Consider the following 26,147-nt stretch of genomic DNA (forward strand, 5'->3'; position numbering starts at 1 on the left):
ATGGACCATTGCCTGTCCATATGATCTTAGCCAATGTAGAGGGCCCATTTGTCCTTCAGGGTGAGTTACCTTGTGGTGCGTGTATCTAGCAGCGTTCTATAGGTCACTGTGATTGTCCTTCTGCCACCACCATGGCTAACTAATATCTGTTGGACTTTTGGCCTTTTGCAGGGTCATCCCCAATCTTTTTGCCTCCTGCCTCCTATTTTTTCTGACCTGTTGTTGTTGGTTTTTTAACTCTGAGCACTTTACCACTGCTAACCCATGCGAAAGTGCATATGCTCTCTGTGTAAATTGTACCGCTGATTGGTTTATCCATGATTGGCGTATTTGATTTACTAGTAAGTCCCTAGTACAGTGCACTAGAGGTGCCCGGGGCCTGTAAATTAAATGCTACTAGTAGGCCTGCAGCACTGGTTGTGCCACCCAAATTAGTAGCTCTGTAATCATGTCTCAGACCTGCCGCTGCAGTGTTTGTGTGTGCATTTTTAAACTGTAAATTCGACTTGGCAAGTGTACCCACTTGCCAGGCCTAAACCTTCCCTTACATGTAAGGCACCCCTAAGGTAGGCCCTAGGTATCCCCAAGGGCAGGGTGCAGTGTATGGTTAAGGTAGGACACATAGTAATGTGTTTTATACGTCCTGACAGTGAACTATTGTTAATTCATTTTTCACTGTTGCAAGGCCTGTCCCTCTCATAGGTTAACATGCGGGCTACCTTTAAATATGATTAAAGTGTAGATTGCCTTTGGGAGCAGATGGACATGTGGAGTGTGGGGTCTCTGAGCTCACAATTTAAAAAATACATCTTTTAGTAAAGTTGATTGTGGTATTCTAGGTTAGAATGGGGTTTAGAATGTGAAGGTCTCCCAGGAGACAACGACAGTTGGTGGACTAGAGAAGGAGAAAGAGAACAGGGAGAGAAACTGTCTGTGGGCTGTGGTGTTTCTGTATTACGAATATCTTCTAAAATAAACGTACTTTACCTTAAGAAGATCCGTGTACCGACGAATCTTTCACTGGCGACGACGTGGGATCAATTCGTTTTGAGACGTGCTCGAAGAAACACGAAGAAACACCTCAACCAGGACTGCGTAATCGCTTGCGTCTTTGGCTTCATTGCTTTTGGGCACTTGGAGCGGCTCAGCGCACCTCCGGAGCTGCTGTATTGGAAGTCCCTGGGTACTTTTGTTGTTTTCTGTTGTGGGTGTGCCGCGAGCGTGTGGAGCAGACGAACAGACTCTCGTGCCATGCTCAGGTAACGAGCGCACGTGCTGTTTTTTTTCTCTCCCTTCTACTTCCTGTTTTAACGCACAAAGCGTGTCAAGCCTCGCTTTCACCCAGACATTGTGGCAGCCATCTGCTTCGAGTGGTTTCAAAGCTTACAATTGCATTTAAGTAATCATCCTGGCAGACATATTAGAACGCTTTTTTTAGGATCAGTTTCACAATTACTGTGACTGTTTCTTCTATTTTATAGAGTTTTTTACATCTAACTCTGTAAAGATTTTACAAAATGCAGAATGTTACCTGCCCACCGTTTTTTTTGTCTTCACCTGGTGAACCACTGATTCCATGGAGAAAATGGAAAAGTGTTTTTGCACACTATGCTCGAGTTTGTGGCACATCCTTAAGTGCAGAAAGGAAAATGTCTCTTCTGATGCATTGCTTAGGTCCTGAAGGACAGGAAGTTTTTGAAAATCTACCTGAACTTACAATTGACGATGCTGGTGACCTCAATGATTTCGAAATTTGCATAAAAAAGCTTGACTTACACTACCTACCCAAAATTTCAACAGTCTTAGAGAGATATCATTTTGGGAAAAGACTGCAAAGATCTGGAGAATCTGTTGAAGAGTACATTACAGTACTCAGAAAACTAGCTTCCACATGTGGTTTTGGCAGTAGTAAGGATGAGCGTCTGAGAGATCAATTCATGTTGGGCTGTAACATCGACAAAGCAAAAGAATCCTTTTGGACTAAAGACAATCCGTCACTTCATGAAGTTGTATCTATTGCAAAAACACATGAACATAGTTTAGCTTGCCTTGATGAAATCAAGAAGACAAATTCTCAAACAAGGGATGATGAAGTCCATTATGTCAGTCAAGGATGTAGTCTACGAGATAAAATGGGCTCTCAAAAAGGAGTAAAAGATAATTTTAGTGACCCAAGAGTTAAGAAAAATGTACAGGGAAAATGTTATAGGTGTGGGGAGTTTGGTCACTATGCCAATTTCAAAGGTTGTTTAGGTTGGAAGGTTGTCTGTAAAATTTGTGGCAAAAAGGGTCATTTTGCTTCATGTTGTAAGAATATTAATTTAAAAAAGAAAAATGTTCAAGAAATAACTTTGGAAGATGAAGATTCTCCAAAAGAGTTTGTTTTACAAATAAAAAATGGAATTAGTGGGCCAGTAGAAGTTGTGTATATTGAGGGAGTTTCTATACCTATGATGTTTGATTCTGGAGCTAAGATCACTCTAATTCCTTTGAGTATTTTTGAAAAACATTTGAGAACTGGTGTTAAGTTGTTCAGACCAGATATTTCTCCAAAAGGATATGGGGGTGAACCCATTAAGCTGTTGGGTTATTTCATAGGTTCCATTCAGTACATGGATAGATTCACAGCTGGTAAAATTTACATCTCAGTAAGAGGAGATTCTCTTATTAGTTGGTCTCATCAGAGATATTTAAGGGTTTATCTTGATCCAAATGAGTCTCCTTCAGTTAGGTTGAAAGATTTAAACTGCATTAATACTGTGGATAAAGGTAGACCATTTTATGAACAAGAATTCTCTGGTCTTTTTCATCCTGAACTAGGCTGTTTGAAGGGATATGTTCATGAGATCAAGTTGAGGAAGGGTGTAATTCCAGTTGTTAGCAAAGTGAGAGGTGTTCCCTTGATGGTGAGAGAGAAGATGAAAAAAGAATTAGAAAAACTGGAACAAGAGGGAATAATTGAAAAAGTGGAAGCCACTGAGTGGTTGGCTCCAGTGGTGATGGCAGTAAAGGCTAATGGTGAGCCAAGACTATGTATTGACTTGAGGGAGCTGAATAAATGTGTGATAACAGATCACTATCCCTTACCTAATATTAACAAAATGTTAGCTCTTCTTAGTAGTGCTAAATGTTTTTCATCCATTGACTTGACCTCCGCGTACCATCAGATTAAACTTCATCAGGATTCTCAAGACTTGACTGCTTTCATAACGCCTTTTGGTACTTACAAGTTTCTTCGGATGCCTTTTGGTTTAGTTTCTGCGGCTGCAGTTTTTCAACGAGCTATGGAGAAAGTTCTTGAAGGAATCCAAGGAGTCAAAATATATCAAGATGACATATTAGTGTATGGTGAGAACATTTCTGAACACAACATGCGAGTTCGCCAAGTTCTTCTGCGATTAAGGGAAAGTGGCCTAACGTTGAAAGCAGAGAAATGCAAGTTTAATCTGGAAGAAATTGATTATTTAGGTCACAAGATCTCTGCTCTTGGTATTGAACCAAGAAAGGGCTTAGTGGATACAATTGAGAATCTTGCAAGTCCTACGTCAAAAGAGGAAGTAATGAAGTTCTTAGGGATGGCCGAATTCTACAGTAAATTTGTAGACAACTTTGCGGAAAAGACCAAAACCATTAGGGAATTAGTAAGGAAGGGTGTTACGTTTCAGTGGGATAAAACATGTGAAGATGAATTTAAGAATGTGAAACATCTCTTGAGGTGTGCTCCATGCTTGCAAAGCTTTGATCCAAGTCATCAAACCATCATCATGGCTGATGCTAGTGCAAAAGGTCTTGGTGCTGTGTTACTTCAAACCCATAATGGTGTAGAAAAAACCATATTGTTCATCTCAAGGTGTTTAAGGGGAGCAGAATCAAATTATTCGGTAATTGAGAGGGAAGCGCTGGCTGTATTTTGGGCTGTGAACAAACTAAGGAAGTTTGTTTGGGGTAACAAATTTCTTGTGAAAACTGACCACAAACCACTGAAGGAAATTTTTGAGAAAAAAGGGCTAGATATCATTTCGGGTAGGATCAGGAAATGGGTAGTGGCTCTTCAGGAATTTTCTTTTGAGGTACAATATATACCAGGTGCGCAGAATCTTGTTGCTGATTGTTTTTCTAGACTTGTGAATGAAGTCTCAGAATCTGAGGATCAATATGTTGAGAATCTTGATGAATTTGATGTTTGTCTGATTAGGGAAGGAATAATTAGAGAGAGTGAATGGAGGAGTAATTTATGTAATGATGCAGTGGTACAAAAGGTTCTTAAAAAAATCAAATATGGTTGGGATGGCACTGAAAAACAAGATCAGCATTTATGCGGTTTTTGGAGGGTCAAAGACGAGTTGTCCTCTCAAGAAGGTTTATTACTGAGAGGTACTAAACTTATTCCTCCAGAGAAATTAAGGGATGAGCTAATATCCTTAGCACATGAGAGTCATCCAGGGATCTCGAAGACAAAGGAAAGATTGAGACTTGCATATTGGTGGCCGGGTATGGATGTTCAAATTGAGCGGTGTGTTAGGAAGTGTGTGGAATGTTCCAAGGCTGACAAAACCTTGATGTGTAGAGTTCAACCCATGGTGGTGAGGGAGCTACCCAGTAAACCGTGGCAGGAGGTTTCTTTAGACATCCTGGGACCTATTAGATATTCCAGTGTTGACAAGTATGTTTTGGTGTTGATAGACATGTATTCTAGATGGCCTGAGATTGGGATCACCTCTTCAGTAGAAACTCAGGTTGTCATAGACTTTCTTAATCAGATCTTTTATAGGGAGGGGATTCCTTCTTCCATTCTCACTGACAATGGTGTGCAACTTGTTTCTCAAAACATGGAGAGATTCCTTAGTAACAAGGGAATTATACATAAGAAGGCTTCTCTCTATCATCCTGAGACTAATGGCATGGTGGAGAGATTTAACAGGGTGTTAAAGGAAACCATTCAATTGGCCCTGGCTAATAACAAATGTTGGAGAGAGGAGATTTTAAACAAAATCAAGAATTACAGACTAACTCCACATACAAGTACAGGTCTTACACCTTTTGAATTGTTTAGACACAGAAAACCTAATACGCAGATGTGTCCATCTTGGGTTAACGACAAGGTGGGGTTAGAGCAAAACCTGGGGTGTAGCTTAGAACATAAAATAGACAGGGAAATTAGGAAAACTCTTGAAAGAAAGGCGGACTTTGACAGACGGAAGGCGGTAAAGAAAATTGTGATTTCAGTGGGTGATGTTGTTAAAGTGAGAAATCCGCGATTTGGTTTATCTAACACTCATTCTAAATTCTCTTCTCCTCTCAAAGTGATAAAAGTCATGAAGAATGCTGTAAAGACAGAGGATCATAGGATTTGGAACATTGGGAGAATTGTAAAAATCTCTGGGGATGGTGATGGAAAATCTGGGAAAGTGAATGAAGAGAAATGTGAGCAAGGGGATAGCCATACTGCACTAAGAAGAAGCTCAAGGGTCTCTAGACATCCTAAAGCTCTAGATGATTTTGTTTCTCAATGTAAAGAATATGTGCAACAGAGTTATTTCATTACTCTAGGGAGAGTTGCATTTATTCTTTTCTTACTTTATATGTGTTCTAATGAATGCACTGTATTTAGTATTATTTAATGTTTCTATTTTCAATTTCAATTTCTATAATTGTACTGTATGTTGCGGGTTTTTGTAGCATTGTGTTAAGAATACATATTTGATTTTTTTTAAATTTTGTTAATGAGGGGAAGATGTGTGGTATTCTAGGTTAGAATGGGGTTTAGAATGTGAAGGTCTCCCAGGAGACAACGACAGTTGGTGGACTAGAGAAGGAGAAAGAGAACAGGGAGAGAAACTGTCTGTGGGTTGTGGTGTTTCTGTATTACGAATATCTTCTAAAATAAACGTACTTTACCTTAAGAAGATCCGTGTACCGACGAATCTTTCATTGATTTTAAGATTGTGTGTTTGAAAATGCCACTTTTATAAAGTGAGCATTTTCTTGCTTAAACCATTTCTGTGACTCTGCCTGTTTGTGGATTCCCTGTCTGGGTCAGTTTGACAGTTGGGCTGGTTGCACTTCACACTAGACAGTGACACAAAGGGAGCTGGGGTGTAGTCTGCATTTCCTGATGAGCCATCTGTGCGAGGAGGGAGGGGACGAGTGGTCACGCACACCTGAATGGGCTGTGCCTGCCCTTACACAATGCAGTCTCCAACCCCCTGGTGAGTGTCTGGGGCCTGGGCTGGGCAAGGTAGGATTTCACAATCAAGAGAGACTTTGCTTTGAAGTAGGCCTACTTCCAAGGACAAAATGGGTATAAGATGGGCACCCAAAACCACAGACTTTAGAACACTTCTGGAAAGCAAGAGGAACCTCTGCCTGGAGAAGAGCTGAAGAGCCCTGCCTGTGACTGTGCTTTGAGAGCTATCCTACAGTTTCTGCTTCTGCCAGGGTAAGAGGGCAGAGACTGGACTTTGTGTGCCTTCCATCTTGTGAAGATCTCCAAGGGCTTGTTTTAGAGCTTGTCTCCTGTTGTTTGAAGTCTCAGAGACAGCAAAGACCTCTCTCTGCCAGCACCTGGAGTCTCTGAAGAGACTCCTACTTTGCCCTGTTGTGCCCATCCAGTTCCTGGGACCCTGAAAGGAGAATCTGGCAGCCTAAGAGGAAGAAATCCACGCACAGAACGCCGTGCGGGGAAAAGATCAACGTGACTCAGATCTGCATCTGGAAAATTGACGCGACGCTGGCTTCGCGGCTGAAAATCGACACTCGCCAGCAATGCGACCGAAGAATCAACACACGGAGCTGGAGAAACGACACACAGCATCGCTGACAGAGGCTGGTGAGATCGCAACCCACGCTGTGTGGTTTTCGGACCATCGTGTGGCTGGATTTCCGTTGCAAGCACCGCTGGGCGTGTAAAAACAACGCAAGGCCTGCCTGGACCCAAGAGTGCTGACCGGATCGACGCATCGCTCTCCTGTGGAGAGAGGAAACAACGTGCACCGACCCGACAAAAGGACAAACGGCGCAAGATCTCGCTCGTGAGTGAAATCGACGCATCGCCAGCCCTTTTTGACGCACACTCGCCCATGCAGGGTTATTTTTGACGCGCCTAAGGTGCATTTTCACGTTAACTGTGTTAGTGTGTGTTTAAAACTACATGAAGACTCTTTTTGCTTTTTAATTGATAACTTGACTTGTGTATTGCTGACTTTTGTCGTTTTGGTCTTGTTTTGTTTAGAGAAATATTTTCTATTTTTCTAAACCTGTGTTGTGTCATTTTGTAGTGTTTTCATTAAGTTACTGTGTGTGTTGGTACAAATACTTTACATCCAGTACTCTGAAGTTAAGCCTACTGCTCGTGCAAAGCTACCAAGGGGGCAAGCAGGGGTTAGCTGAGGGTGATTCTCTTTTACCCTGACTAGAGTGAGGGTCCTTGCTTGGACCGGGGGTAACCTGACTGCCAACCAAAGACCCCATTTCTAACAATATCTATAAGAGTAAAGATGGTGCAGGTTCAGTTTGATCCAGCCCCTACAGAGTCCTGATCATGGTTGTAAGTGCATTATAAGTCAGGAACTGTCCCTCTTCTATTTCATAACTGTCTAAGAGGTAATAAGGGTTTTGTGTATGCACAAATCACCCAATGCAGAGTGACCTGCCTCCGTCAATAATCTAGTGCAATCAATCATAGCATTTGTAAAGCGCACTACTCACCCGTGAGGGTCTCAAGGAGCTGGGGAGGGTGGGGGTTGCTGCTACTGCTCGAACAGCCATGTCTTGAGGTGTCTCCTGAAGGTTAGCAGGTCCTGTGTCTGTCGCAGGGGGATAGGAAGAGTGTTCCACATCTTGGCGGCGAGGTGGGAAAAAGACCTTCCACCGGCGGTCATTCTGTGGATGCGTGGAATGGTGGCGGGGGCAAGGTCAGCAGAGCGAAGCAGTAGGGTTGGGGTGTAGAAGGAGAGCCATCTGTTGAGGTATTCTGGTCTGGTGTTGTGCAGTGCTTTGTGAGCGTAGATGAAAAGCTTGAACGTGATTCTCTTGTTGATGGGGAGCCAGTGCAGGTCTCTCAGGTGGGCTGTGATGTGGCTGTGGTGGGGAATGTCCATGATGAGGTGTGTGGAGGTGTTCTGCATGCGTTGCAGTCTTGTCGGGAGCTTGGCCATGGTTCCTGAATAGAGGACGTTGCCGTAGTCCAGTCTGCTGCTTACGAGGACTTGGGTGACAGTCCTTCTGGTTCTGGTGGGGATCCATTTGTAGATCTTCCGAAGCATGCGTAGGGTATTGAAGCAGGAGGAAGAGACAGCGTTGACTTGCTGGGTCATTGATAGTGATGAGTCCAGAATGAACCCCAGGTTGCGTGTGTGGTCGGTGGTTGTCGGTGCGGTTCCCAGTGTGGCAGGCCACCAGGGGTCATCCCAGGCGGAGGGGATGGAGCAGAGGATGAGGACCTCAGTTTTGTCAGAATTCAGTTTCAGGCAGCTGTTCTTCATCCTTTCGGCGATGGCCCTCATTCCTTCGTGGAGGTTGGTTTTGGTGGTGGCGGAGTTCTTGCTGAGGGAGAGGATCAACTGGGTGCCATCGGCGTATGAGACGATGTTGAGGTTGTGTGATCGGATGTTGTTTGTGAGCAGAGCCAGGTAAACATTAAAGAGGGTTGGACTGAGGGAGGACCCCTGGGGTACGCCGCAGATGATCTTGGTGGCTTCAGAGCGGAATGGATGGAGGCAGACTCTCTGGGTTCTGCCAGTGAGGAAGGAGGTGATCCAGTCCAGGGCTCTGTTGCAGACCCCTGCGTCGTTGAGGCGCGTGTGTAGGGTGTGGTGGCAGATGGTGTCGGAGGCAGCCGAGAGGTCCAGGAGGGTGAGTGCTGTGGTTTCGCCATTGTCAAGGCGGGTCCGTATGTCGTCGGTGGCTGCAATGAGGGCGGTTTCGGTGCTGTGGTTGCTGCGGAATCCGGACTGGGACGAGTTCAGAGTGTTGTTCTCCTCGAGGAAGCAGGTCATTTGTTTGTTGACAATTTTCTTGAAGACTTTTGCTGGGAAGGGGAGCAGGGAGATGGGCCTGAAGTTCTTGAGGTCCTTTGCATCCACCTTTGGTTTCTTGAGGAGGGCGTTGATCTTGGCATGTTTCCAGCTCTCCGGGAAGGTGGCGGTCTCAAAGGAGTTGTTGATGATCTTCCGTAGTTGGGGTGCGATGATGGAACTCGCTTTGGTGAAGATGTGGTGGAGGCAGGGGTCGGATGGTGAGCCAGAATGGATGGTGTTCATGATTTTCATGGAGTAGTGGACGTGGGTCCAGGAGAGCAGGAGGTTGGTGTGACTGGGGGGCGGTGAGTCTGTGGTTGATGGTGGGGTCTGGGTATTGAAGCTGGTGTGGATGTCTGCTATCTTGTGGTAGAAGAAGGTGGCTAGGGAGTCACAGAGGTCTTGCGATGGCCGGATGTCATTGACGTTGAAACCAGGGTTGGAGAGTTCCTTCACGATGTTGAAGAGCTCCTTATAGCTGTGTGTGTTGTTGTCGATGTGTTCTTTGAAGGCGGCTATTTTGTCAGTTCGGATGAGTTGGTGGTGTCTGCGGATGGTGTTCTTGAAGGCTGGGTGGTTGTCCGGTGTCTGTTCTTGGTGCCACTTTTTCTCGAGTCTTCTGCATGTTTGCTTGGATTCTTGGAGGTCGGCGGTGAACCAGAAGGCCTTTCTTTTGGTGCATCTGTGTGAAGGTTTCTTGATCAGGGCAAGAGTGTTGGCACAGTCGATCTATTGCCTGAGTTTGCGGGCAGCTGTCTCGGTGGTGTTGATTCGTGGGTTCAGGGAGATGGTGGTGATCAGCTGGTCTTCGGTGACCTTGTTCCATCTGCTGTGGGGAATCCGCTGCAGGTCGTGGTGCGTTGTGGGTTTCTCAAAGGTAAAATGGATGCAGCGGTGGTCGGTCCAGTGGAGTTCAGTGGTGGGGCTGAAGGAGACATGTTTGCTGGCAGAGAAGATGGGGTCAAGCATGTGTCCTGCAGAGTGGGTGGGTGTTGTGACGAGCTGCTTGAGGCCGAGGTTGGCGAGGTTGTCAAGCAGGGTGGTGGAGTTGTTGTCATTGGTGTTCTCGAGGTGGAAGTTCAGGTCCCCAAGGAGTATGTAGTCTGTCGATGCAAGGGCATGCGTGCTGATGATGTTGGAGATGGAGTTGCTGAACTGCTGTCAGGGTCCGGGGGGGTCTGTAAATAAGGGCCCCTCTGAGGGTGGTGTTTGGATCGGTGTGGATCTGGAAGTGCAGGTGTTCGGCGGCGCTGAGGGTTTCTTTGTGATTCTGAGGGTATTCCTGTGGGCGATGGCGATGCCTCCTCTTGGTCTGTTGGTGCGGTCCCTACTGGTGTTCTTGTAGCCGTCTGGGATGGCTATGGCAATGTCGGGCGCTGAGAAGGAGTTCATCCAGGTCTCGGTCAGGAAGGCGACGTCTGGGGAGGGTGAGTCGAGTAGGTTCCAGAGTTCGATGGCGTGTTTGTTGACAGAGCGGGTGTTGAGTAGGATGCATCGGAGATGGTTGCATCCTGTCTTGGCAGGTGGGTCGCAGGCGTGGAGGCTGGTGAAGGTGCAGTTCGACAGGAGAAGGGTCCGCGGGTGAGCTGCGAGGTGGCCTGATGGCAGGTGGATGAGCGGCCGGTGGCGAGCGTGTGGAGGGTGATGGCGTTGTAGCGGAGTCTTGTGTCGCAGCGGTGGAGGGAGCGAGAACCAGGGGTTCCGGCACTGGGTGTGGTCCAGGGGCAGACAGGCATGCCTTAGGTGCACCTTTCACCTTTGGCAAGTTAGCGACACGCCCGCTGCGCGCGGCCACCATTAAGTAGGGAGGGGGGAGATGAGGACAGCTGGGAGGCGGGGGCCGAAAACGGCGCGAAAAAAGGGGTCGGCCCGGGGCAGCAGCAAAGGGAATGCAGTGCAAGAGAGAGGGGTAGTGGGGCCGCAGGGGCAGCAGCAGCGGGGGAGAGAGAGAGGGAGGAGAGCAAGAGTGAGAGGAGAAAGAAATGAGGAAAGAGTGAAATGCAGAAGCGAAAGGCAAAAGGACCAAAAAAGGGACAGAACATGGAAGTAAAAGAACACAAAAAGCAAAGCAGGAAAAAGGAGAAGAGAGGCAGAGGGCAGCCTAGTAGAAGAGCAGAGCTCTCCCACTAGACACCAGAGAAGAGGTGCAGGCAGACGCCTGCGTGTGGAGGAGGGCCTCGAACTCCTGACAGAGGTCAGGAGTTCAGAGCAGCGAGGGCTCTACTTGCCAATGGAGCTACAGGAGGCAGAGCAGTTCACTGACTAAACAGTGCTGGTCAGCCACCCTACGAAAGGACAGGAGCACCCATAGTGGAAGGTTCAGTGAGTATGGAGGGGGGTTTGTTGGGGCTGTACATATACATGCCAGCAGTGTTTAGCAGCCTTGGCCAGATGTCTCATGGGAGGAGGGTCCATTGGCCATTCCCCTATCCTACAGCCCCCCCATTTCCTTCATAATGACTGTATGTTCGGAATTAGGGGTAATGGAGAACCATTGCATAGGCCACTGCAGTTGTGCTGCTGAATAGAAAAGTTCATAGTTAGGGGTCCCAAGCCCTCCATGTTCTAGTGGAGCATATAGCTTATGGAGTGCCTCTCTTTTCCTCCCCATGCCCCAGATCAAGTCAGAGAAGAGTGTGTTCAGATCTGTGCAAAAGCATCTGGGAAGGTATACAGGGAGCACTGAGAAATGGTATAGCAATCTAGAGAGCACCAGCATTTTGGCTACTGCCACTCTGTCCATTGGTGGCAGTGGAAGGGACCTCCAAAAGGTCAGGAAGGTGCATGCGCCAGCCACCGCTGCTTCCAGGATTCATTGCACAAAGTTCTCTTTGGAGTGATAGACATTCACCCCAGGCAGCTAAAGGTTTTAGACCACCACTCCAGAGCCTCTTCTCATGGTCTGAGAGTCTCTGCAGGGGGAACAGACAAGACTTCGCTCAACTTAATTTCAGACCTGACACGATTCTAAATTCTTCCTGTGTCTCCATCACCAGTGGCAAGTCCCTGTGCACATCTTGCAGGTACACTAGCCATCAACTGCATAGAGCGAGGTTGCTTCCCAAGTGTTTCCAATCAGTATCCCTATTACAGGCCCTGCAGCCGAAACAGGACAACCAGAGACTCAATTGCCAGGGCAAATATGATTGGTAATAGCAGGCACCCATGCTTGGTGCTTCTACACACATTGAACACTTCAGAGATCACTCCTGTGTGAACTTGGGTCACTGGGCTTGTATAGAGTAGGCCTATCCCTTGTAATATCTCGGGCCCCATTGCAATATCTCAGGCTCCATTATGATTTAGAAAATTTACCTTCCTTGTGGACTTACAGTTTTCACAAGTTCTAGCTAGGGCATAACTGTCTGTAGGTCCTAATTCTATGAACTTGGATTTTTCGTTTGCACCCAGATGTGGTGCTTTTTGCACTAAGTCTAACTCAGGCACAAAACGTTTTGTCTATCAAGCCAGTAGTTTTTAGTGATTTGAAATGGCTGGGAGTTCATATTCATGTATCAGAAAATTAGTGAGGGAAATCCTACACAAATATACTGAAAAGTGTCTCAATATTCATTAATTGGGTATTTCCAAACATTAGTAAACAAATTTCCCTCACTTTTTAGCACACATGAAATTCACGTGAAAATCTAGATTTAGATGTTGATGAAAGTATGGAAAAGTGCTTTGATTACTACACATACAATAACATTTAAAAAAATCACTTACCTCTTTGCCGCCGCCACTGGTCACCTCGCTTCTCTCCCAATCATGGTGGTGTCCCACAGTCCCTGGGACACCAGCACAGGCTCCCCATGCAATCCTGACACTGCTCTCCTGCTATACCTAACATAAGAGCAGTGTCAGGATTGGTCTGACCTGGCTGTGCAACACACAGAAACCTAAGCCTAAGACGGCCGGCCAAACTGACTTGCGCACTTAGGTGTGCTCACTCCACTCCTCCCATGGCCAGCCCCACCCTGCACATGTTGGCTTAGAGCCAGCAGCTGAAAATTAAAACGATAATCATTGCAAAGGAGCCGCCCCAAATGTATATGTTGTATATGTTTAGTTATGCCAAATTAATACCAGACTGACCAATTGTGTCAATTTTTGATTTCCTGGTCTGGCTTTACTTGTCACCTTCTACTCAGAATAATCCATCAATCCGATCCCCCTCCCAATCCCTTGCAGACTAACAGTCACACACAATACTGGGGGCACTCTTACACCCCTCAGAGACTAACAGTCTCTCAGTATCAACAGTTCTTCCACATCCATCAGAATAAAAGCCACACACTGCCACAAGTATTCACACGCATCACAGACTATCATTCGCACACTTATGTATATTTGTAAAGTGCACCATCACCTACAAGGGTATCCTGGCGCTGAACTATGAAAAGGATTCTCACACTCTTATACATTACCAGCAAAGCCTTCAGGTGTGACTTCTAGCTATATAACCGAAATGACTTCTCCATAGACTTGGACGTTTGTGGTATTGTGGATGGAAGAGTGGGTAAAAGCAAGAGTGAGTCAACAGGTGGATAAATAGATCTATTGATACACAGATAAGTGACTAGGTGCATTGTTAGATGAATGAATGACTGTAGGCAGGAAAGTATCCTAGCACTTTCAGTTATAAGCTAGAACTATTGGCTATGGCAATGCTTGTTTAAGAAAGTGTGATACCTATTGGATTTGCAAATACCATTGTTTTTCTTATTTATACGGGATGACAGATGTAGCACACGTCAATTGGAGTGCGCTGCTTACTTTAGACTACGTTCAAGCACTAGCCAAGCCACCAGTTAATGAATGCAATTTGCCCTCACTTTTGGTGATTCTGTTATATGAGCTACTTTGCTGCCTACATTTGATGCTCTGGCAGTTACAAGGTGTTACTCTGAAATGAAAATGTTTATCCTGCTCTAGGATCCGATTGCGCACTGCATGTGTTTAGTCTGCTCCTGAATGAAGTAAAGTCAGTAAATAATCATAATATCTTAACACATATCAGATAAAGATGGCTCGATACAATGGCAACCCACAACCTTACAGAATACTGAGAGATTTTTATTTGGTGATCCTTGTCTGGTAGCATGAGAGACCTCCAACAAATCTTTTCAAATTAACTTTTAACATTTTCGAACACACATTTTAAGATTGCATAGGGCCTCTTTTAGAGTTTGGAAGGAATTGAAAATCCTGCAATTTCTGGAAGAAGCTAAACATGGGGAAGAATCCCCCCCCCCTCTTGAATTTCTTCCAAAATACTATTCCTATGAGAAAGGACATTTATCCAGGGGATTATAATGCTTATTTGGAGTTTCATTTAGAAATAAGAGGATTTAATGTGTTTTACAAAATCTAAATGAGGCCCTCAGTCTTGGTGCACTCTGATCTTTCCTTCTGTAAAGAAGTACACGTATTTCAGCCAAACCCAAACACTTCTGATAAAATATGAATTTTGTGTATTCTGATTTGTATCACAGGTTTGAGCCAAGCGATCAGAATTGCAATTTTTCATGTTCAGAATACAAATGCATCTGCTAAATTAAAGAATCCTGTAATGTCTGTGTGAGTAAAGGTGGCCTTGTTTGACACGCTTGACAGAGGAATGGAACTTTGTTATTCAGCTCTCCCTCAACACAGGAAAAGAGCACATCTTACCTCATGTTTCCCGCCATCAAGAGGCACAGGTTGTAAATGTGTGAAAAGATGAAGAGGAAGAGGATGGTGCTGAAGAACATGGTCATCCAAGACCCATGATCATCACGGAACATTTTCAGACGAAGAAACTGACCTGTAAGGAGGATATATTGCACATTATTCAATCATTTTAATAATTACACCCTAGTTTCAATAAAACGTTATCACCTAAGAAGCTCCAGATTGATTTGACATCACTGACCAAGTTACTAATGACCTGATTTAGATGCTGGCGGAGGGGAATGCTCCGTCACAAACGTAACAGATATCCCATCCACCATATTACGATCCCCTTATATCCTATGGGGATCATAATGTGGCGGACGGGACATTCGTAACAATTGTGACGGAGTGTCCCCTCCACCAACATCTAAATCAGGCCCTATATTCTTTATGCATACTGGTAAGAAGAAATGAAGACTTCGGTAGAAAATAATTGCACACAGTCCATTTTCCCACCTCCTCTTAACATACATTTTGTCAGTGAAGGCTGCCACAAATCTCAAGAGTGGGCTGTGGATATGAGGGGGGTGGGTGGGGCAATAAATTAAAAAATAAATGTAAAAATAAAAATAAAAACGTACCTGTCCGCCACTGGCTGCCTCACTACACTCCCAATGGTGTTGGTGTTCCAACAGTCCCTGGGTACAGGATCCCCGTTCAATCCTGGCACTGCTCTCATGCTGTACCTTGCATGAGAGCAGCTTCTGGATTGGTCTGAGCTTCTTGTTCTGCCGCTCAGATAGTGCACTAGAATCTGTGCTGTTTCTCCAGCCCAGCTTTGCAACACAGCAGAGTTGGTGAAACCTTAGTCCACATGTCAGTTTGGTCGGCCTAAGGCAGACGACCAAACTGAAATGCACACTTAGGTGCACTCACTCCACTCCTCCTCCCCCTCTCCCATGGCCCAGCCCCACCTCTCCCTGTACATGCTGGCTCAGAGCCAGCAGCTGAAAAATAAAACAATAATCAAATATTGTTTTATTTTTCAGCTGCTGGCTCTATGCCAGTGGGGCAACGCTCCATCGCCATTTAGGATGAGCCGCCCTGCATTTTGTGACTGGTCTCCATCTCTGCACTGCTTTTGAATGCTGCTGCCCCCATTCGTTTTCAATGCAGTCACTATTTTATTACAAATACTTTCACTGAGTGGAAGTGCCTTTGCTAACCTTTTCCGGTATTGCTCAGATTTCTCTCTCCAGTATTGTATAGCTTTTCGGTTTCTTACTTTAATGGATGTGAAAGTCTGCCACAGATCTTCATCCTTCTTCCCTTTCTTTGTGTACATAGGTGGTCTCTTGATTCTGCCCTTCTGAGCCATGTTGTTGAAACCACCAAATATTTTTGAGGTCTGCCGGTGGACTGTCTGTAATCCATCTTATCATTCTGGAGACAGGCTTCCAGAAACAAGTGAAATGCTGGTGCAGCGTGTACATTGGTGACACCAATGCTCACTTTCCAGTGCCTAATCTGAGCTGGTAGTTTCTGATGCTCAGCACCAGCACTTAATTATCAGCACTTGCACTTATGACAATCTGTCACATAGTGCCACTGTTAATCTAATGTAGAGATGAGCACAAAATCAGTTGTTCATTAATTTAGTATACTTAAAAAAAATTAGTAATGCCTGTCAGTCCAAGTCATTCTTATAGCCGTGGGGCCCTGGGACAATCTGAATCATCACACCTGTAGGAGTGTGAGGGTTATTATTTGCGTTGGGACAGACATTGACAGCGCTGGCAGGGGCAATGGGTGGTGCAAAATGTAGTGGCCCCTTGACAAGAGTACTGGCACTTATAATTTATTTATTTATGTATTTATTTATTTATACAAATTAAGCACTGTCACAATGACCTCAATATTTAGTCCAACATTCCCTCAAACTCTGTAGAGAGACGTGACTGAGTTACTTCAATGACTTGGGTTTAACCTTCCACAGGGCACGCACACGCGGGACACCTCTGCCCACAAGCACATTTTAACCTCCTGCACTCTAGCTATATGTGATTGAAAACTGCTTTAAAACATTGTATTTACTTGACTGCTATAATCATTTCTAAAGACCAAACTATAAAGACAGAGACATGAGATTTGTGTGTTAGTACTCTACTGAACTACAGCAACACGAGGATAACAGCACAACTGTGAGATTGCTACTGCACCTGCTGATAAGATAACTCAGTATAAATAGCCCCTCTGCAGGAATCGGTATATGACATGTTGGTAAAACATAAAATGCTAGTGATGCTGAATCCATCTGAGGTCTATAAGTCACTTCTTAGTTGTATGATAGTGATAGATTCTATTACACATCTCGCGCACTTCAGGGTTGGAGTACAAAGCACTATTTTTATTTGTGTAAATAATAAGTATTTTAAGACGGCAGGGTGAGCCGCCCCTTCATTTTGTATTATTTCAGTATATAATTTTAACCAGGGCTTAAATGGGAAAAATAAGTGCACACAATTACGAAATGAACATGGGTGCCTGGGTTTGGGCTGGGAATTCAGGGCTTGAGATGTGAAATAATGATACATAGGCGTTTCTGCAATCTTTAAAGTAGTCATGTTACCGTGGCATGTACAAAAAGATATATTTAATACTCTATTTCAGATTTTTCTCATGCATCACCCATTGATATTGTTACAAATTTTGCTGACGTTTTCAAGCGTTCCTCGTTGAAAGGCTTCATCTTCACTTCTTGAGACATGCAATAAACACATTCATGTTGTCCGTTGCATTAATATGGAGAGACCGCATTGGAAAACTATTAGCGAGCAAAAATTATTAATAAAAATGAGTAACTAAAATGAAATGGTGAACGTGTATTAAAAGGCTTAAATAGAGAAACGTGAGCTAGAAAAATAAAACGTCTATTAAATTGTGGTCCTAGATTTCTATGTGAATTAATGTCTGTGAAAATGTATTTTGATTAATAATAACTACATGTATTGACAAAAGATGATTATTGTACTACACATCTAATGGTTTGAAATTGTTATAAATGTTTTATTCTTCATGTATTAGCATTTGTAAAAAGGCCTACGATTAATATTTTTCCAGAACCACAGTGCTGAAAAGTGATGCGGACTTTACTGAAACACTTTTGAAAACATTGTTTATTAGCCGTTGGCTCTGTCCTTCCTTGTGATAAATATTGCAAGTTTTAACAATTAGCTTTAGTTTCTGGTAGGAAGCAACCTTAGCTAAATATTGTGTTCTGTGCTGCTGTTTTTACAAAGTTATATTTTTGAGGAAATTGACCTCTGGAGAGGAGCATGAACATGAGCCTCTCTTGGAAAAGGAACAAAGAAAGATACAACTGAAGCCCAGGTGAATTTTAATTTGATGCTACTATCACACCCCATACTCTTGTCCAATAGAAGCTTAGCTAGTAACTTTTGGGACTTTAATTTATCAAGTTTCAGGTGATATTAGTCATTTTCTGTTTAGCTTAGGGTGCTGTCAGATTCCATTCAGTTTCTGCTCACTTCAGTTCTGCTCGCTTAACAGTTCAGTTACATTAGGCCCAACATTACAGAACTGTTTCCCTTTTCATGTTCCTGATGCTGACTGTTGAAGACCTGCTGCTCCTGGGCTCTACTGATGAAGAATCTGCAAGCTGCTGTCTTCATTTAGGAGGTATAACCAATGTGCATTTATTTTTCCTTTGCAGGTTTTTCCCTTTAGAAATCCAACCACATTTTTGTTAGCACCATAGTCAAATGTTTTCCAAATTAATTTTTGTCTAATTTGTAATTTTTGCATGTGACAAAGTCCAACCCACACATGCTTTTCGAATTAGAGATTGTGATTGATTCAACTGCACAACTAATGAATTCTGTTGCTATTTTCCAAATAATTCTGTTTTTATTTTGTATAATTCTTTTGGAGTGTTTAATGGTGATCGCACTTATAAAATTGAAATTCTTCAGATGCTTTGGACAGCCTGTGTTGTTTCTGTATTGCTATCATTTGGTTTTGCACATCATTTACGTGACCCTAGCATTGTCAATTTAGGGGCAATAAATGTTTAAACTTTACTAAATTAGTGTGGTGATTCATGGCCAAATAGGTCATGGTGTGTGTAAATTACTGATTAATTATTGCATATTCTTATTGTTGATGGCTATTGGTTCTCATTGTTTGATATGATGATATCATTACCCCTGTCTGAGTCAAAAGATGCGAGTCAACCTCTGAGGGTAATATATGACATTGGCCTATTACATGTCACCTTAGCCTAATAGTAGGAGGTCACATGCCCACACACCCACTTCCACGCCAGAGGTTAGCAGCTATAGCTATTTGCCACCTCTGTGTGATATTAGGAATGTACATTATTGTCTTTGGCGGCTATTACATGATAATGGCCCAATGATGTTGGATGTTGAACTATGGAAACATGTTGTATGAAGCTGCACCAATGCTATATATTTGACCAGTACAATGATATTGGGGTCCCTGCTTTGTCACATTGAGCTTGCATTGTGAAAAAGCGCTCCAGCACTGTGTGCTTTTGGTGTTCTGCTGCAAATTTAGGTGGACCTGGACTGGACCAACACTAAATAACGCAAGCAACATAATAGCACAGAGAGTGAATTAACAGCCCCACTAAAAGTATGCCATCCCCATTAAGGAGTGCCTGTCTAATTATATACACTAATTAGCTATGCACAAGCAGAGCCATAGATCTTTTATGGTCAAATCCTAATGAAAGAGTGAATGTTTGTGCATGTTTTCTATCCAAGGTCATTCTATCACCAACATAAATTAACACAGAACAAGAAAGTGAACTGATCCTTCAACTGGAAACCACTAATAAGGGACTCAATGGCAAATCTAAGATACATTATTGATTGCAAGATACTTGAACTGAGTCTCTTCAGAAGATACTGTAGCTGACCTCCCAGATGCTTAAAACTGATTTTCCTTCTCCCTTATCAAGCCCACTACTGTTGACATGTACCAGTTGGACACCATTTTACACGAGTAAACATTCTATCAGTCAAGTACTTGACAGACATGTAGGTATAATTGAGACCAAAATGACATCCATGGCTTTACTGACACCTTTCTGTTTTTATCACTGTTTAAACGCATTCTTCTCTTTTATCCAATAGGGAACAGATCATTATATTATGATAGGATTATATAAGGACCGTAATGATATTAAGTCAAATAAATCTTTGGCTTGATCAAAAGTAAATATAAAGAAATGTATTATTACTGAGTAAATTATCTTCTCTTAAGAGTTTGTTTTCACTGCACCATGTACAATATGACATAGCATACTCAATTGCAATATAGAAATTATGTACTAGTGCTACTGCATCAACACTAATTTATAGTTCCATCTCTAAAATGTAAAAAAGCTGGATTTCAGCTGATGATTGCCATACTACAAGGGCGACAAGTACAAGACCATCTCAGTTCGGCTAATACATTTTTCAACACTTCAGAATTCATTCTAAAAACATGGACATTCTATTTTCCAATTTCTATTATACTCAGAACTTCCATTAAGGACACTGTTCAAAAATGGCTGCCCATTCAACAGTATGATACTTAATTTACTACAGTCCTAACATGGACTATCTTTCTACACTATGAGACCATGTATACTACTTTTTTGTTCAATAAACTGCATATTGTGAAACTTACATACATTGTGCATACCAAATGGAAACAGTGAAATAAGATGTATTTGATTTTGGGTCCCTCTTCTTTCTTTCTGCTCTAAGCCTGGTTGACAACTTTTCATTGCATGTTGTCCGCATTGTTCCAATATGACCACTTCCTAACTCTGTTTATCGCATGACCTAGGTTCCATTCGGCATGTCTCACACCCACTTTTGTTCCGTTCTGGATCATGGACCGATAGGAAAGCCCACGTCAACTACTTTTTCCGACAATAGAGCCCCTGAATTCAGCCTTCATTGACAACAATATTAAGCACTGAGACGTGCTCGGTGTTTTCCTTCGCTGTGTGTTTCCCGCATAGCATTACCACCAGCATTACTCTCAGATTGATTCTCCCATTTTTCCTTTTTCTCTCTGCCGACAGGACGTACTTATGGCAGATTACATTAGGTATGATTGATTTAGCATGCATTCACTTGGCTTAGATATTTCTACTCTTCCCATTTACATCATTGAAAGTCTTCACATTCTCCCTCTCTTAAAGATGGCTGGTTTGGTTTATCACAGCTCCAGAGACCCTTTATCTAAATGGAATTTTAATCACATGCCTTTTTGCTCATGGCCGATCGCAATATTTGGTATGTCCTCTATCCCCCATTCGTTTCTCCAATTTCTACTTACGTATAACCTTAAGATAAACACAGCAAGCAACTGCTGAACTTTTTAGATAATATTTTCTCCTACACTGCCCCTATTAGATTTTTTTTTATTTACACACACACAGGTACCCCATCACAAATCCAAATTTCTCTTATAATGACCCGCTTCTAGGAGAGAAAGATGGCAGCCGTGTGAGCGGCTGATGAGGACCTTCACTTACACTTGGCGCGTTGAAAAGAGACACGAAGAGCTGAGTCAGGCATCACTGACCCCTTCGTGGGATGGGGGACTGTTTGGTGGCTGCTCTGTTTGTCCTGGCTCGCCAACACTGCTGGTCACAGTCGCGGAGCGGCAGAGGTGGGGGAACCGGGCATCCTGAGCGGTGCTGGGATTCATGCCCGCGGTTGCTGGTCAAGGAGCTGCTCGGCGACCATGGTGTGTTGCTGTGGAGAAAGCGGAAGGAGCACTGGCTTTTTATGGCACCGAAGGCTCTCCGATGCTCACGGGGAAAGCCCAACACTGGCAGAAGATCAACCAGGAGGGAACAAATTGAGAAGATGCAACCCCCTTCGCCTTCAAAAAGCAGCAACCAGTGTTGGCACTAGTGTAAAGACTAGTGGGAGCCAATTTTAGTGGCCCCCCTATGGAAAGGGGGCTGTCGTTGGCAGCAAGCACCCGTCAGGGAGACGGTTGAAAGGATCTCAGACTCTATGATGAGGGGCCAACAATACCTGGCATGTTTAAGCATCCATCTCAGGTAAAATGCCTGGGTTTTCCATTACCTGGCAAAGAAACGGCCCCTGAGGCTCCATTACAGTGCATAGAGCAGCCAGGACTGATGTGGACACGGAGCAGATTGTGGGAGCAAGTGTTGAGCAGCGAGCCTCTTATCTGGCGGGACCCATGGTCAGGGATGGTGATCTCCCTCAGGTCTGTGCTGTGCCTTATGATATACAAACTGTGGAAGAGGAAGTGGCGACCCTGGGGGATAGGTGTGGTTTGATGAATCCTACTACGAGGGACATATTGCGGGGGAAAGTACTGCATCACTGGTTACTAATGATCCTATACTCACAACTAATTAAGAAGATGTTGGTATCAAACAGTTGGCCACCTTGGGGGCAGTAAAGTCGAAACCTTTGATGGTAAAATGGATTAAAAGACGAGAAGTGGAGACAATGGAAAACATTTTCTCATTATCTGATCAGTCAAAAAATACATATTACTATGCATCACTGTCAGAAACAGACACTGGCGGGAGCTATGCTGGCTCCACAGTAGGGTCAAATTTGTCAATCCGTAAGAAAAAACACTTAAAAGAAACCAGTTCTAGGAATGCAGAATAAGAGCGGTGGATACAAAAAAAGAGTAGATGATATGGGATATATTCATACCTTGACAGTCTCCCTGCAAGCTCGGTGGTTTGCGCCCCCACAAACGCAGAGCCCCCTTTGCTAGATTTAATTTATTGCACAATGACAGAGCACCATGAACAATCACAAAGTGACAGCAGGAAAGCTAGGATCGCTAACAGAGAACTTCAAGCTTCTGTTAGGATGGTTGCAAAGACCTGTCTGGAAATTGGGGAGCATTTAACCACAACTGAGACTTGCAACAACGCTCTTGAAGTTGAAGTGGCCGCTGTGGTAAAATGGACAGATATGCAGGAGTCGTAGATTTCTGATATTCAGTGGAAATTGCAGGACTCAGAAAAATGTCAATGTCGTAATAACCTGCAGATTTTTGGCATTAAAGAAGGAGTGGCAGGTCTGAACGCAAGGACATATATAGTGGAATTATTCAAGAGCGCCTTTCCTGAGCTCGAGGTTTGGAACTTGGACCGAGAGATACAGAGAGCACATTGGTGTCCACTTTATAAAAATGAAAAAGAGGTAAGTAAGACTGATAGCCAAAGATATCCTAGGGCTATTATTGTATATTTTGGCAATTATCTACTGCGACAAGCAGTGTTTGAAAAGGCCTGTCCTGATTTGAAGATAAGCGTGGAGGGCGTTTCTTTCTTTTCGTGTCCTGAATATACACATGCTACAGGGGAAAGACGCTGGCGGTTGAGACAATTGATTAAATTATTTCAGGAGAAAGGTGCGGAGGCATATATATTGAACCCTGCCCATTTAAAAATAGTAAATAAGGACATGGTGCAGATGTTTACTTCTGAAATAAAAACCAGGGAATATCTGGATGAAATGAACTAGTGCACCACCATCGAAGAGTTAAACTGAAGGTGGAACGTAGGAAGGGGGAGGGAAAAGGAGGGAAAGGGGGGGAAAAATGGGGGGAAAAATATGAGTACACACCACCTACCCATGGGGCTCCTTCATAATCGGCTAATCAGTGTGATTTTTTGCACAGGTGCTTCAGAGGGCTAAAGGGTGAAAAGGTTGGTCACAGGTGTGCCGGGTGTAGGAGTGAGGATACAAACTCCATCTTACAGACCTAGAGGTCTGGCTGTCTCTCATTGTAAGAAGGGGGGAGTATCAGGGGGAGCTGGGGTGTGGGAGTGGGAGGAGGAGCAGGTAAGGCTACCGGGATGGTAAAGGTGGGTAGAGAAGGAGAGGATAATTGGGGGGGGGAGTGCACAGGATGGCAATGGTTCAAAACTGGGGAGGTAATACTGATGCTCGAGGTATTGGAGTTGGGGAAGCTCCATATGCTGTCTTCCAAAAGCTAACAATATATGTAGGAATACGGCAGATAGAAGCAATCTTCGGGTAGCAGCGGTGAATATATGTGGGCTTAATGATGGCAAACAATGATGGGTGGTGGCTGAAGGGTTAAAGTCCCTTAGGGCAGATATTATCTGCATTCTGGAGAGACACATTTTAGGTTCTCAGAAACATTTATTTGAATTTCTGGGTTATTACTTGTTGGCATATACTACCCAAGGTATAACAACAAAAGGTGTGACGGTAGTGGCTCGCAATAGGTCAGTGGAAGTAACCAAGAAACTTGTTGACATGCTTGGTCGGTGGGTGAGTTTAGAATGTTCAACCGGAAGGTTAAAGTTTACACTCTGCTCAATTTATGGCTCTAATACAGATGAATCGAGCTTGCAACCTGGCCGTCACCAGTTATTCTTTGTAGGGATTTAAATATTCAAGCTATCCAAGATCAGGCAAGATATCAGGGGAGAAAACCTAAAGTTTTTCGGGCTTTGCAGACTGTAGTAATGAATCATGGACTGGTGGATGTTTGGCAGCAATGTAAGGCTTTAGATCAAGGCTTCACTTATTTTTCCTTCCCCCATAAAAAGCTAGCAAGACTAGACTACTTTTTTTGTGTGTATTATTTTGCCAGAGTGATTATCGATTGAGAAATACCCAAAAATTATGTTGGATCATAGCCCTCTGGTCACGGGAATTCGACTGGGGAAGGTGTCACGGCAAGTCAGGACTTGGGCATTCGATAGAGGCTTATTAGTAGACCAACTAAATATTCAACACATGAAGAAGTGGATCCCTGAGTTTTTGGGGAATACCTGTGGAACTGCCCCTAGTCATAAGGTGTGGGATGCTTTTAAAGCAAGTGTTAGAGGAGAGACCCTCAGTTTTTGTGTGAGAAAGGAGAGAAAATGCTCTCAACGGTTGGAGAGAGCACAAACAGAGTTAGCCTCATTTCAGCAACAGCTAGCAGAGGCGGTCAGTAATAATCTATCGGTGACCAGGATCTTAAAAACAATTGAGGTGGTGAAAGCTAGAAATGTCAAATTGTACGTGGAAATGGTAACGGCTAAATTCCGGGTATCCCAGCAGGAATGTTAGGAATATAGCAAAAGAGTTGGCAAATTACTGGCCTTGAAGGGAAGGCAAAAGACAACGTATGGGTCCATTAGCACACTCAAGGATATAGATGGACATTTAGTGAGTGGCAATATAGAAGTTTTAAAGGTGTTTAGGAATTCTAACAGGATTTATACGCACAGGAGAATAATCCCCCAGAAGATGAGATTGATCAATACTTGGATAATGTTTCATGGGTCAGTTGAACGAAGATGATAAACAAAAACTAGAGACCCCACTAATACTTGGGGAAGTAACAGCAGTGGTGCCCTCTCTGTCAAGCAGTAAGGTCGCAGGGCCAGATAAGATTCCCTTGGAATTGTTTAAGGTATTCTTCCATGAACTAAGAGAGGAGCTCTGGACCCTATTTATAAATGTGCAAACAGGACATCAACCACCAGCATCATGGTTGACTGTGAATATGATAGTTTTTCTTGAGAAAGAAAAAGATCCGAAGGTTACCGAGCTCATATCGCCCCATTTCTCTCATTAATGGTGACGCCAAACTATATGCTAAAGTTTTAGCCACCAGATTGAGCTCAGTGAATGACAAAGTAGTTTCTTCTTGGCAACACAGTTTTATCCCGGATAAAGGCACAGCTGATCATATTAGACGGGTGATAGCACTATTGGATGCTGCACAGGTGACCAAGACTCCTATGGCATTGATTTTGTTGAATGCAGAGAAGGCTTTTGACCGGGTGAATTGGACGTATCTATGGGCCATGCTTCATACGGTTAGTACTGGACCACATTTTATCAGGGCTTTTAAGAGTTTATATCGGAATCCCATAGCGAAATCGCAAATAGCAGGGTTGCAGTCTGAGCCAATTGTAATTTAGAGGGGGACCAGGCAGGGATGTCCCTGCTCACCGCTGCTTTTTGCATTATATATTGGCCCACTTATTAGAATGCTGTTAAGCATCAGGGCAATTGAACCGTTTGAAATGGTAGGAGGTAGCACTAAGATAGTTGCTTATGCTGATGACATTGCGGTCATAACATCTGACCCAGCGACTGCAATAGTGAAGACACAACAAAAAGCGACAAGATTTTGGAAGGTTTCTGATTATTTATTGAACAGTTCTAAATGCCAGATAATGACTAATAAATGAATAAATATTGATGATGAACGTTGGATGTCTCAAGTTAAGTATCCGGCGTTTAGATTGTCAGCCAATTTGGATGCTATAGTATAGAATAACCTTGCTCCAGTATTAGCCAATATGAAAAAAGAACTGTGGCAGGTGAGTAATTCACATCTATCAATAGTAGGTGTAATGTGAATAAAATGATGCTTTTTGCCAAGGTGCTG

The 26,147-nt window shown here is 43.7% G+C and overlaps 1 protein-coding gene across 1 annotated transcript in view; it reads right to left on the reverse strand.

Moving 5' to 3' along the window:
• TMEM117 (transmembrane protein 117) overlaps nucleotides 1-26,147 on the reverse strand; it is a 2,258,187-nt gene that overhangs the window by 1,800,134 nt on the left and 431,906 nt on the right. The window contains exon 3 of the mRNA XM_069228825.1: nucleotides 14,691-14,823. Within this exon, the coding sequence (XP_069084926.1) occupies nucleotides 14,691-14,823 (133 nt within the window). The remainder of the gene's footprint in view (nucleotides 1-14,690; nucleotides 14,824-26,147) is intronic.

This window comes from Pleurodeles waltl, chromosome 4_1 (genome assembly GCF_031143425.1).
Source record: "Pleurodeles waltl isolate 20211129_DDA chromosome 4_1, aPleWal1.hap1.20221129, whole genome shotgun sequence".
Taxonomy (NCBI): Eukaryota; Metazoa; Chordata; class Amphibia; order Caudata; family Salamandridae; genus Pleurodeles; species Pleurodeles waltl.